General features: G+C 38.2%; 1 protein-coding gene across 4 annotated transcripts in view; it reads left to right on the plus strand.

The window, feature by feature from the left end:
- Window positions 1-10,389: 10,389 nt before the first annotated feature.
- The window catches only part of LOC133986002 (complexin-1-like), a 62,849-nt gene continuing 58,731 nt past the window's right edge, over window positions 10,390-14,507 (plus strand). The window contains exons 1-2 of one of the 4 annotated variants that reach the window (XM_062425763.1): window positions 10,390-10,597; window positions 11,597-11,717. In XM_062425763.1, coding sequence (XP_062281747.1) covers window positions 11,687-11,717 — 31 coding nt within the window. In that variant the 5' untranslated portion in view covers window positions 10,390-10,597; window positions 11,597-11,686. Of the gene's footprint in view, window positions 10,598-11,016; window positions 11,228-11,596; window positions 11,718-14,507 lie in introns of those variants that run through there. The other 3 variants (XM_062425766.1, XM_062425764.1, XM_062425765.1) reach the window with 3 other exon arrangements.

The following is a 14,507-nucleotide window of genomic DNA, read 5'->3' on the forward strand; positions in this document are numbered from 1 at the left end:
TATGGCTAATTTACATCTGCAGTCCCTTGGCAACATAAGAAGGAGGCATTAATTTAAAGCTAATGTGGTGTAAATTGTGGTACTATTTATATTTTGGGCCTGGCCTAGTCAGTGTAATAATCTGCACATGGCAAAAAGTTGTTGACCTGCGTACAGAGAGAACCAGAAAGCACTCAGACTTTTATATGAACAGAAACGTGAAGCTGTCACAAAACCAAAAAATCATTAATATTAGATAGCGATTTCCCTTTTTGGGTAATTTACAACATCATCTTCCTTCTCTCTGTGCCTAGGAGAAAATCTGGCAAGGACACACACAAACACACAAAAACAAGCGGTCACCCAGAATTATGCCCTCATCCTCTGACCTGCAGGTCCAACGACTCCTCCTCTGGGGAAATCTGAGGACTGCAGCACATATCAAAAGCCACACAGGGGAATAAATGCGATATGTCAATGGCGTGTCGCTGGCGTCCCGTGTTGATTTATAGGCCACCTCGCCACATAAACACACAGATCAGTTTTGGCAGGTCAGTGGGGATCCACTGACGTTGGAGAATCAGAGCAGAAATTACTGTTCATCCTGCACGAGATCGAGGACAAACTTCACCGTCTGTGTGTGTGTGTGTGTGTGTGTGTGTGTGTGTGTGTGTGTGTGTGTGTGTGTGTGTGTGTGTGTGTGTGTGTGTGTGTGTGTGTGTGTGTGTGTGGAGAGATAAAACAGAGAAAGAAAGGATAATATAGTAAATAAGAGTAGGCCTGAGTTAAATTAACAAGATATGAAGAGGGGAGTGTATAACGGTGTGTGTGTTTGTGTGTTCTTTCATTCAATCTTCATAACACAAGTATGGCAAATAACATTGAATAATAACCTGAATATGTGCCATTAAAAGTGACACATATTCAGTCTGTTCATCAATAGAAAAACATGTTTTGAAACTTTATAAAAGACACCAATGATTAATTTTAAATCATGTCTATAAAAATGTGTTCAAACTCTGTTCTTGTGTTTGAAACATAAAACAGATTAAATGCTTCTGCTGAAATTAAAATATCATGAATTAAAGGTAATTTAACCACATCTTGCACCCGCAGTGTTTGAATGTCATAGAACATCTCAGAAGAAATAAATAACAACAATGAATGAATTACAAGATAAGCTAATCTTTGCCATCTAATTTAGAGTGAATTATTAAAATTGATCACAACTGACAGTAAATGTAATAAGAAAATAATTTGCTGATTCTGAACTGTGATGATTTCTGCAAGTCAAATGACTGATGTACCTGGGTTTATTCTTCCAGAGTAATTTACCATTTCCACCCGTAATCTGCAAATTTAACACATTTCCTAGAGAAAGAAAGAAAGAAAGTATCAAAAGCAAACCTCTCAAAATTCACCTGCAGCAGAATCCACCGCTCTACTATCTCTCTGTTTGCTCAGTATGTTAAAAAAATTCAGTGTCACCACGATATCGAAGCTGTTGGATCAACCACGGTGCCATACTCAAACATGCTGTGTGCATATTTACAGCACTGCAATAGGAAAGTGTTAATCAATAAAATTGATCAACGGACATAATGCATTTAATTGATTTGTTATTCCTGCAGTATACCTTCGTTGGTGCCCAGTCCTTAAGGGGTTACAAGACATGCAAATCAAGCAAATAATGCGTTGACACAAAATGACTTTAAAAAATCACTTAATGTGAGTTGCTATTGATCTTTGTTCTTGATCAATAGTCGTCTTAGAGGCTGATGGAGGGTAAATATGGAGGCCTGTGGGTGAATCCAAATGACCTCTGCTTTGACCAATAGGCATCCTAGGAGGAAAAGTCATGTGGCAGCAATACCATAATTCGACATATCATGCTAATAGAAACAAATGAGCTACAGAATTTCTACTGAGCACTGATTTTATAGCACATTTGCACTTTATGCACTTTAGGTGATATATAACATTTATACATGAAATAATGAAGATGTTCTGTAGTTAATTATTGACTCAAATATCACAATTGAAACATACAAGATACATATATGGTCAAATTAATACATTAAGTCAAATCACTTATCAAGCAAGATTTCAACATAACTAACTCTTATCTGAACAAATCAATAGTGAATTAAGCTTTTTTTGTATTATGCTCAAATTTGACTCAGATGTTGTGAATTTTAGTGCATAATTTGTGTCATTTATTCTGTGCACATGAGCACTGGGATTGTTCAGCTGCTCCATTGTGCAGTAGGCAGATTATGAAGATTGTTCTCAAATAATCTTCAATATAGAGGCTGCTGTTTGTTTGCAGTTGATGGACAACTAATTCAAGATTTAATTCACAATGTTAACTTTTTTTGTATACCATTTTTGTTTTTTCTCTCTCAGTACTGCTACCAACTGTTAAATCCATTACCTGAACCATGCAGGTAAGGCGGGGTCTACTCAATCTGAGTGCAAACCAAACATGCACATCTGTCTGAAGTGAAAAAGTAATCAAGAAACCGAGATAAAAATATATCAGAAAATATTTTCATAAACATTTTGCATATTCACTCCTGCTGCGTCAGCTCTAATCCTTGTGGTCTTACATATGAAGTCAAAGCCCGTTTTGGATTCACTGATCTCTGTATGAAAGCTGCATTCATCAGTGTCGTGCAATATTAAAAAGGATCGGTCACTTTAAAGTTAAGAGACTTCCAGATATCCTGTGAGGTGACATCAGCTGGACATGCAGACTGTGCTCACGCTAAGCCACCCAGCTACGTAGTCTTTGAAGCATTATATCAAAAGAAACCAAAGGGGATGAAAGTAGGACAAGATATACTGTTGGTGAAGTCAGTTTGTCTCTAAACAGGGTAATATTTCGACATTTTATCATTTGCAGCTTCTGAGCATGGAAGAGAAAAACTGAACTGAAAAAACTGAGACTGTCCTCTCAAGAAAAATGCCAGGATCGATTCCCAAATTTATGTTAAATAAAAACAGGAAATCTGATGATGGATAGAGGGGTCAACAAAATATCTATTATTAACACGGGAGATTGCTGCTCGTTGCCCATTTCCAACAGTGAGGCAACATGACATTAACCATATGATGATTATTGTAACCATGATGATGAAAGTCTTGTAACTTCAGAAGGTAGAAGCTCTATAGGACACCATGCTTTTTTCTTCACTTTGATGTTATAAAACAACCCTCCTTTAATTCAAAAGTGGAGACATGATTGCTTACCTCACCCAGGACCTACACAAACTGACCTCTCGGCCCAATTAGGGGTCTGACAGAATGACACTGACCCAAAATTTAACACTGACAAAAACAGAGGTTGCACACACCTCCTGAAAGGCTAAACTGGCTAAATAATAGCCTGAAATAAAAGCATAAATTAACTTTCGGGTCATTTGAACTGCAGAAAGGACCAGACAACTCCACAGACTGCCATTAATTGTATTACATACATTACAGAAGAACACTCATAAGCTGGAAACCCTATTTCAGCCCACACTTAATAACTGTGAAAGTGTATAATCAGTGTATAAACCGTACCATGTTGTTTGGTATAAAATGCACAAAGAATGGTAAAACTTTGATAACTGTAAGATCATCTATTGACAAGATATTCAATTTAGATTTTCTACCTGCAATGGTATTTTATTTATTTATGGTATTGGCACATTAGACAAGAAGTCATATTGTATGTTTTTTTTATACTATGAAATAAGAGTTATGTTGAATTTATATTTGAAATTATGTTTCTGAAAGTTAATCTATAGTCACAGAATACTTCCTTTAACATTTATTTCACTACTACACGTGTCGATGCTTTGAGAAGTTAAATCAATGAGCCACTATTTTTACATATATTTTTGAAATTATCATTTAAAGGTCTAATTATTCTCTTGCTTTATAGTATTATGTTTTGTCATGTATCTAAGACATGTAGCTATGAATAAATGTCTCCATTAATCCAAAGAAGTCGTTGTTTTTGTTTTCCTTGAGCACAGCAGACAGAGGTCACTGTATTTAAAGAGAAATCAGGGTTTAATGTTTCTTTTAGATATTAAAGCTTTCCCTTCTAGAAGTGGTGCCCAAAAGAGGATTTTATATTAGTAGATTTATTCCCCTACAACTCAAAGCACAATGTTTCCTAATTTGTTTTGGTGCCTAAGCCTAACCAGACATTTTGCATTGCATTGTCACATCACAAAATGTATTTTTCAACAGTGATGTGATTATGTTTTGGAAGGTGCAACGTATTGTGTTGTTTAATTTGGAGATAATGTTAAAAAAATCTTCCTCACCCTTTCTGTGATGCAGTCCTACTTTAAAATACAAAATAAAATGGCTGTATTTCCATCTTGGTCTTCATGTGCTGTTTAAACCTGAATAAAAGCATGTTAGTGCACAATAGCTCCATTCCTTTTTTACATCATGTTTTTAGTTGCAGGGATTTCTGTGAACTGAGCTTAACTAGTCAAACTCAAGCTTCATGTATGTTCATTTGCATACATATAATTATTAGAATTTACTTGACTTTATCTCAGCCTGAGCCACAGTATTTGGGGAAAAATACCTCAGTGGGGAAATTGAGGAACCCTAATTACCTGAGCTTGGCAGGCTCTTCAACCTTTTCTTGCAGAGATTCCTCAAATGAAGCGAACGGGCGAGATAAAATGAGAGTGGGGATTAAAATTCTCTACATGCAGCCTAATTCCAGGAAACTTGTCAAGTTCCTGCCATACAACTGAATAGTGAAGGGATTCAAGTTGGCACGATTTTACATACAAATCATGCAAACCAAAGTAGCATTTGTGAAGGCTGAATGGGATGCTAAATGAGATACAGCTGAAAGGGTGTAAGATGTGAAATTTTAGTGCTACGGCTTTGCATACATTTGCAGAACACATCATCTACCAGGATAAAGTGTAATACTGTATTATAGTTGGTGTCCCTGGAAAGATCAGCCTTATAGGTTAAACCTCCCTGCAAGCAAGATCCAGATAGGAAAGAATATTATGAACTGGGAACAAAAAGGGCTCAAATGGCATTATGGACTGAAACAAGCTCAATAAAAATCATATTATGTCTGGAAGGGTTCAAGCTCACAGAGTACAATGAGACTATAATAGTATTTCATCTGTGATGTAACATTATTGTTTGATAAAATACAAAAAATTCATTTAAACTGTCATCAATATCACAACCTTTCCAAACATGCCAAATATGTCATATTGAAGCACAGTAAAATGTTGTTGTTTTTTTAAAAGCATGCACAGATATCTATTTTTCCATTTGTAGTAAGCCAGCAGCCATAACAATGGTGTGCTGGGTGTGAAATGTGATACAACCTCTAACTCTACAAAGAGAAGAAGTGTGGAAGAGTGTAATATAGTGTGTATGAATCTGTCTCTACAAGCTGTCAAATATGGAGCTGCCACTGGAGAAGGTGAATTACTTTGTTTTTGAGTGAGGCTGCTATTGATTTTATTTACAGTAGTGTACATCAATTAACTGAGCAAAGCTAGGCTGAGTTCATCTTCACACCACACAAAGAAAAATGCTCATATTTGAAAATGGACTTTGGAGAATAAATAGAAACATATATATGGATGTAATTGTAGTGTTGTCTGTGATAGTTATGGTGCTATTATGAACAAAAAATGTTTCACAGGTTCGTGATAGTTCATTATTTTCCTTCAAATCTAGCTAATTAACCAAACTTGGGGTTGAGTCAACAGAAGTCTTCATGGGTTCAAATAAAGTCTGTCATGTACCACCCAGTTGGTCATAAAAGAAGTGACATATCAACCCTGTTACAATAAATGCAATAACAACTTACTGATTTGTTCAGATGAAGCAGGGACTTTGGGAATGGTGCAGTGTTGTGTCTTGAGACCTTCGGTTTTCACCAGCAGCAAACCCATCCTTCGAGGATATCCAAATATTTTCACATCAGTGTGTTTTTTTGGCTTCACAAAAATAACAAACTAACCATCAGACAGAATTTATTAAGATAAGATGACTAGATGTACCGTTATTGATCCCCACAGGGGGAATTCGGTTTGACACAATAGCACAAGGGGATGTAGCTAACATCAAAGAAAGAGATTCAGTGAACACCTATACATTAAAATGTAGGTAAAAATCAAACACGGATAATAAATACAATAAAATAGATCTGTGTGTATACTGGTGCAATGTTTGTATCTATATACTGTATGTATAAACCAAAGATGTGGTTCTACTCACTTATAGATATAACATCTCTAATTTGTAAGTCCTGCCTCTGAAGCAAAGCACCCTGTGGCTCCGGGATCAGAGTTAATGTGGGTCAATGTGGGGGTCCTCCATGTCCAGATCTGGAGGGCAGAGACTGTCAGACTCGGTCCCCCCGGAAAATAACCCTTCACCTTTGTCCTTTATGTGTCACATCAGATCTGGACTCTGGTGCTAGTGTCTAAAATATATATACAGTACAAGCAAGCAAATAAAGTTTATTTATATAACATCTTTCACTGACAACAGTCACAAAGTGCTTCAAATGAATAAATCAAATACAATCAAATAAAATCAAGATAAGACACCAGATAGAATATATAAAGGGAACAGACCTAGGTGTCAAATTAAAGCATTAAATACCCCAAATTACCCAAAATGCCTGTCTGAGCAGATGGGTTTTTAGATGCTTTTCCACTGAGTCCACAGTATCCAAGGATCTCAAGCTTATTGGGAGACTATTTGATTGGTTTTGGGGCTGCTGACTGGAAGGCACGGTCTCCACGAGTCTTAAAATGTGTTTGCAGTACACCCTCCCGAACTCTCCGATCCTCCTCTGCCAACCAACTCTTTGCCCCATCTGCCAACTTAACTACCATGGGGTCAAGAGCTTTTAGCCGATCTGCCCCCCGCCTTTGGAACTCTCTCCCACCAGACATCTGCACTTCGGACTCTGTTTCCACCTTTTAATCCCGCCTGAAAACGCCCCTATTCAGAGTGGCATACTCTGTCTCACACTAACTATGCAATCGCGTTCTTGTTTATTTGTTGCACTGATGCACTTTATAGTTACATTCATATTTATTTCTTTATCTTTGCACTAAACGTTACCTGTTTTTTATTGTTTGATGTACTGTTGTCGTGTTTTATGTGCCTTGTAAGGTGTCCTTGAGTGCTTTGAAAGGTGCCTTTAAATATAATGCATTATTATTATTATTATTACTTGGAAAACCCTCATCATAGAGTATCTTTACATATCTGTGATAGTGTATGGTTTTGAGTCTCAGTCAGTGGAGGTAGGAGGGACTGGGTGTTGATGGCATGAAAGAGCCTCCTAAGCATTTTGAGGCACATGGCTGGATGAGTCTCAGTTCAGACATATTTTCCATTCACTACCATTCCTTATTGATACTGATACAGTGTTTGTGTAAGAACGATGAATGATAACCTTCAAAGAATCTTTTCCCTTTCTGTCAATTTAATCATCAAATCACTGATCCATCCTGCTTCACACTTCCTCACATTATCACCTAATCATCATCAAAACCTGTGAAGACCTGACAGCACATTAGAGTGTCTGTAGTCACAGTTGAGACGCTCGTGGTCAAATCTTGAGTGGTAATGAAGGTGAGGAAATGGTTTCCTTCAGACTAGAGAAGAAACATGTTAATTATGAGGTTTATAGTTCGATTCTCTGGACAGGAAACTGTGGTCTCTGTCAGCAGAGTAAAAAACACTTGTTGTATTATGACTGTCACCATATCCTCTTATGTAACTCTTCTATTATACTTATAGGCAGTGTTGGGAAGTAACTAATGACATGTAACTGCCTTATTTAAAATTGTAATCTGTCACAGTTACTTATGAAAATGTTGATGATTATAAAGGGGGTTACATCTGAAGTCAGACCAGTAAGATTTTGCTCAGGAGGGTTTTTCCCTCAATTTTTAATATTTAACATGTTACTGAATTCATATATTTTTAATATTTTGTAAATACGTCATGATGTCGGCTTAAATGGTGTCACAGTACCAATTAAGCCCATGCCAGATGTTTGACTTTTTTCATCCAAAATCTTTATCTTATATTCCAAAATCTACATGATCTAATGAATACATTTACAAATGAGAGATACATCTTGTTTTATAAGAAATAATCTCCCTTATAAATCATGTCAGTATCCATGGAAAACAGCTGAACTTAGATTTTGGTGCTTCATGGGAACATTTACCCTAACAGCTAAAAACATTCAAAGAAAATTAGAAAAGTAATCAAATGTAATAAGTTACATTACTTTGATTAATTCATTGAAATAGTTAGATTACTTGTTACACTTTAAATAAAGTAACTAATAATTTGTAACCTATTAAATTTCCAAAGTAACCTTCCCAACCCCGACTATAGGATACATTTAATTTATGGCCAAATAATAAAGTCATTAACAAACCTATTATAAATTAACTTATTACTAATCTTTGGAGGGTTTAGTTCATGCTAAATTAATATGATTAAGAACAAAAAACACTATTGAGTATTGTTGGTACATTAAGACCCATCACAGGACTTAAAGCAATCCAGTTCAAATGAAATTTGGGGATAGCAAAATGCTTTGCTTGTGGTTTAATGTTTGTTTCAGCCCAAAATGTCTGCATGTTCAGTAGCATGTACAGTAGAGACTGTGCAGGCACCAATATTTGGTCAGCATGCCCTTATTCTGAAATCTTTATTTAACCAGGATATGTTTGGGCTACAGAGAGCCAAAGTCAAACTGGTACTTCAAAGTTTAGTTTCAGAAGTAGGAAAAGCTCATTTTGAATCTTATTGACAATTTGAATGATGCAAATAAATACAAATCCAGCCTCGGATCATCAACATTTCTCAAGAGTGTGTTATGATTTTAACAAACCCATTTCCCCATAAGCCTTATCTCATCACAAGTTAAACCTCATGGTCCGACAAAAGAGGCAAGATCACAAGACAGTGAAGTGTAGTCTGTAGTAACATCTGGACAGAAGGACAACAGTGTAGATGTTTTTGGACAGTATAGATTAAAACTGAACAGGGAAATGTGTTTGTGAATACTATGGATATGGAGGAAACCAAGTAATGACAGTTTAAATACCTCCACTGCCAAGCTGTAGCTTTTTTTTGTATGCTAAATAAACCATTATTTATTTTTTCATTCGTTGATTTTCCAAACCACTTATCCTCTCTAGAGGGTCGCGGGGGGGCCAATCCCAGCTGTAATTGGGCGAGAGGCAGGCTACACTCTGGACAGGTCGCCAGTCCATCACAGAGCTAACATATAAAGACAGACAACCATTCATGCTCATATTCACACCTACGGGCAATTTAGAGTTTCCAATTAACCTAAGTTGCATGTTATTGGTCTGTGGGAGGGAGTCGGAGTATCCGGAGAGAACCAATGTCATTATTTAGAAATGTTGAAAATGACGTGACTTCGGCTCTCTTTAACAGGTCATATCTGTGCTTTATCTTTGTTTTTTTGAAACATCAGAAAGCCATATGAGAAAAGCCCCCCCACTGATGTGACCTATGGGGTAAAAAATGTACTCAACCTAGCGAAGGTGCCCCTTTTCCATTTTGCCCCACGCTCCTTGCAGAAACTGTGCACACCACTGTCCTCACGTCTAATGTATATGTCTAATATAACCATAAGGTATAAATATACTACAGAACAATAACATCATCATTAACTATTAAGCACCAACACACGGGAATCCCCCCTTTAGCACTAATGAAATGATCCCCATTTGAACATTTTGTGAACATTTTTTCCCTCATCGCACCACATGGATGCAAACCGAATCTGTGTCACATTAAACAATACATCAGACACAAGCCAAGAGACATGAAGCTGCAACCATATTCATCCATTATATCCCCCCTTGTTAAATCCACTATCGTTTTAAGTGCAAGCCGAACCCCTCTCCTCGTTGCAGAGAAGGAGAAGAATAGGGGGGAAAGGCGGGGTGTTGGACGGAGCGACCAGCAGCCAGCGTCAGGGCTGAATAATTGATCTCTCCCTATCGGTCAGGGGGGACGCTAGTGGGACATTTCTCCCTCCAATTTGCCATCTCTCCATCTCTCCATCCCTCCATGTGATTCAGTCTCTCTTTCCCCATCACGGTGTGAACGGCAGCTGCTTCACCCTCCTCAGTCCACCACCACCACCACCACCCCCCTTCTACTCCTCCTACTCTCTCTTTCTACGTGTGTGTGTTTGTGTGTGAGAGAGAGAGAGAAGAGAGAGAGAGAGAGAGAGAGAGAGAGAGAGAGAGAGAGAGAGAGAGAGAGAGAGAGAGAGAGAGAGAGAGTGAGTGTGTGTGCAGGAAGACGAATCGGCAGGCAGTAGGGAGGAAGCACCAAGGACGTCCTTTTTTCCAGCACCGGGAGCCGGAGATGCAAGGGACGAGCAGTTAGATTAGCCTGTGCTGCTGTTGCCTGCTGCAGGATAACTTCGTTCCGGAGGGTGCTGTAGCTGAAGCTCTGCTCTCTGATCCTGTCTGGTGTGTGTGTGTCTCTCTCTCTCTGTGTGTGTGTGTTTGAGAGAAGGATTTCAACCAGTCGCCGGACAGAGGTAAATTGCTGTTTGATGCGTTTTGCTTCAATGCAATTCATCGGTTTGGGGAGCTATCCACTCGCTGTGGTGCTGAAATCATCCTCGGATCAAACGAGGAAGTGCATGTGTGTCTCTGCTTTTTTTTATATCTCTCTTTCTCTCTCTTTGCACGCTGATGCACATTCACGTCGATTTATTTTTGAACATTTTTACTCTACATTCATCGTAAATCAACACACAAGCACGCACGAGTCTGCGTTGATGCTCAATTAACGTAGGTACTATACGAGCAGCTTTTTCGGGAGTGGGATGGCTGTTTCCAGTGTCCCTCCAATGGAGGATGGAAAGTTTTACCACATGATCAGGAAAAATATACACAGCAGTGGTTCCGTCCGGCGTCCACATGCATGTCAGCAGACCGTCCTGAGCAGCTGAGGACTTGCACCGTGCACTTTCTCAAAAAAAGTCGCTTGACTCCGGGTCCAAAGGAGAGGCTATTACTCATTGTCGTGACACATACTCCCGTCACTCAGCTTGTCCGGAATTCTTGTAAAAAGCGCCACATATGCAAAGAGATGAGAAGCCATAGCTGCTGATTTGGTCCATAGACTTGAGATATTTGGCGGTTTTCTGAGCTCTCGTTTGGGTGTAGGTTGTATTTGAACCATTGACCTTGGTGTCCTTCAGCTGGCGCATTGTAGAAACGTGCCACACACACACATAGAGATACAGTCGACCTATATGTGATTGTTTAGCTTTGTGCAAGCTTAAACTGGAGATTAATATAAAATATAATTTTTAGAAAGAGTAGAATATTCCTTTAATATTCTTATTAAGCATATATTTGGTTCTCTACAGTGAGTTTGTCATTTTGTACTTAATGCTACAGTATTGAATATTATGGTCACTCTTGTTTAGTATATTTATTTTGTTGTGTTTATTTTTTTGTATTTTCCTGTTAAATTTGAGCTTTTTTCATGAGGTGAAACATCCTTTTTTTTGTCTTTTCTGTTTCAGATCTGGCAAAAAAAAGGACTTCTACTTTTCTGCAACAATTGAATGTAACATTGCTCAGATAAGGAAGGCAGGGAATTAAAAGCCATCATCATGAATTTCGTTATGAAGCAAGCGTTGGGAGGTAAGTTTGATGTTTTGTCATTGTTGCACACCCCCAAGATTTGTGAATGCGTATGTGTGTAAGTGTGAGTCCGATGATGTTATCTACTTTTTTTAATGGAGCTTTTTCCCCCCTCCTCAAAAACTTCTGTCTTTATGACTTTTTCATATTCAGTCCCTTCCCAATTTCATGTCTTGCTGCACAAATTCACACATCATTACTACTTCAATTTTAGACAGCTGCAGTGGAGGAAGTCAATTCATCTTTTATCCACCCCCCCGACCCCCCCCACCTCCTCACCTCCCACTTCCTTTGCCCCCTTTCCCGCCCATTCCCAGTGTATGCTTTGGCGCTATTTGCAGGTTTTTTTACTCCTCATCTGCTGCTGGCTCGCTGCACACATGGCGCAGTTGGCCCCTGGGGCACTCTGTGTACAGCTTACTGTAACAGGCTGGTGATTTGTAACGTAGACTTAACCGCTGTGGCAGAAAGGGGCATTTCATGTTCCGGCAAGTGCAGTCTGCTTATACCAAGAGGTGTTAAAACAGGTCTTTGTCATGGCTCTGTCTTAACATTAATCAAGCTGTGATGGTGCTTCTTGACTGGACGCTGCAGTCCCTTTTTATCTCGACATGCTGAGTAAACATTTTCTACCTGAAGGGAGAAAATGATCATCAAAGCACAATCTAATCTTCAGTAATTTCATTCCAGTTTGCATGTGAATGATTTTTCTAATTGCTTGTGCTGCAGTGACTCCCCGGACATGAGATTATTATAACAGAGTAATGAATTTTGAAGCAATATGAACTTGTTATCATGTATGAATATGAAGATAGTGCAAATGGAAGGTGAAAGAACCCAAGTGGTTTTCACACTGAGAGACGCCGCTTCGTGATTAGTTCATTGTGGAGCTTACAGGGAATGTTTGCACAGAGCAGAGCGGGAATCCAACCAGCTGCTGTCTGGTGTGGTCAGGAGATTATCAGCCTGTGTAGATTCTGCACTCTGAAATTCCTTTGTGTGCTGAGTTTTAAGATCGGATAAGCAAGTTAAGTTTAAGTTTTGGGGGAAAAGCATTCTAAGTTATAATTGTACAAGTTAAAAGTTGTAAGTTTAACACTGAAAAATTCAGCTTAACTGCTTCATCGGGGATAATGTGGATGTAGTTTGATGAAGGTAACATAAACAACCAACCCCACAACTGAAATCACATGTTGCTAATCCTGATTGGTGCATGGCAATCAGCTTTTTTCCTATTGAGACATGCCTACTTCAAAACCAAGCAACACAGACAAAATTCTCCAAGGTGAGAGAATGAAAACTGTGCAAACTTTGGCTGGAATCTGTGTGTTTATATAGGACCCCATCACTAAGATCAATAAGAAGCTGACTGAGAAAATTGTTTTTTTTATGGTCTTTAATACTCATATTTCACACTGTGTCACCCTTATCAAAATGGTTTTCTTGGATTTAATGGGCTGTCTATTTTTTGTCTCCATCTTTTGAAGTTCCCAAATAAACTTTTCAAACTACTTCTGCAACATCTTCTCCATTGAACTCTATGTTCAGTAAATTCCAATCAAATGAAAAATAACAAAACAGCAAAATATCAGATTAGATTAAATTGATGTCTTTGCAGAGTCAATTTGTTAAAAAAGTAAATTATATCTCTAACTATAGTCTTATATAACCTGTTCTAAGTCAGAATAGGAAAAAGCCCTGATAGCCTTTTCAGGCTTTCTGCATGGCAAGAAAAAAAACAATTTCCCTAATGAGTTTCTGATTATTGATTAGTAATCAATGGTGTGGCGATTAATTTAAATAATCAGTCAGTTAATGTCATCATAGATGGATTAACTGTGGTGTAGGAGAGAAATGGGAGATGTTATTTTCTTCACATGGTTTCTACAGTAGCTGCACAGTGCACACATACATTGATTGACCACCTGTTCTCCATTACAGGATTTAATGTAGCATGCACACACACGGTCGTGACTGTTTCTTCTGTGCAGGTCAGTCTTTGGGAGGTGATAGTGGATCTGAGCTCATGTCACACTGAATCTGTGCAGTGCAGCAGGTGGAGATACTAAAGCGTGAGATGGAACAGGGTCAACTTCATTTAACAGATGCTGGGTGAAAACTGCTGAGTGTGAAGCTCCATCTTTGTGTAATCTTTGTTTGTTTTTGTGGTCAAGAATCCAGTTTATTCTCATTCGTTTAAACGCTGACAGTAAATTTGAATTGCTTGATGTAAAATGTGCTGTGTGAACTGCTGGTTAAAATCAAAAGAAAAGTGCATGGCATATAATATGGTAATCATTTTGGATGAAGCTGAGTGAGCTTTTTGTGTTAGCATTTGGAAAGAGCTCATCATTGTTTGCATGATGTCACACTGCTGCTGCTGCGGTGTGTCACCTTCTTCCTCTTTGCCAATGTTTAAATTTTCACTGGACACGATTGGAGATGCTCTTCTTCCTCTGTCCAGCGGCAGATTCTGAAAGGAATACTTTGATTAAAAAAGTATTTAAAATGTATGATATTAGAGCCGAGAAAGAATGGTTTACATTTACTATTTTTCACTGATATGAGGAAGAAAAAGAATACATGAATGATAGGATGTGCTGCAAAATGGGATTGGATTTCCTTGTAACCAAAATGAGCTTTTAAAGAAGTAGATTTTCATGTGTTAACCCATTTATCAAAACCATTTCTACTTGACATTATAATTATTGGCAGCTATTAGCCTCCGTTAATCTCCATATGATATTAAGATCAATTAGCAGCCTCTTGTGTAAGCCATCAATTCTGCAT

Source organism: Scomber scombrus, chromosome 9, assembly GCF_963691925.1.
Source record: "Scomber scombrus chromosome 9, fScoSco1.1, whole genome shotgun sequence".
Taxonomy (NCBI): Eukaryota; Metazoa; Chordata; class Actinopteri; order Scombriformes; family Scombridae; genus Scomber; species Scomber scombrus.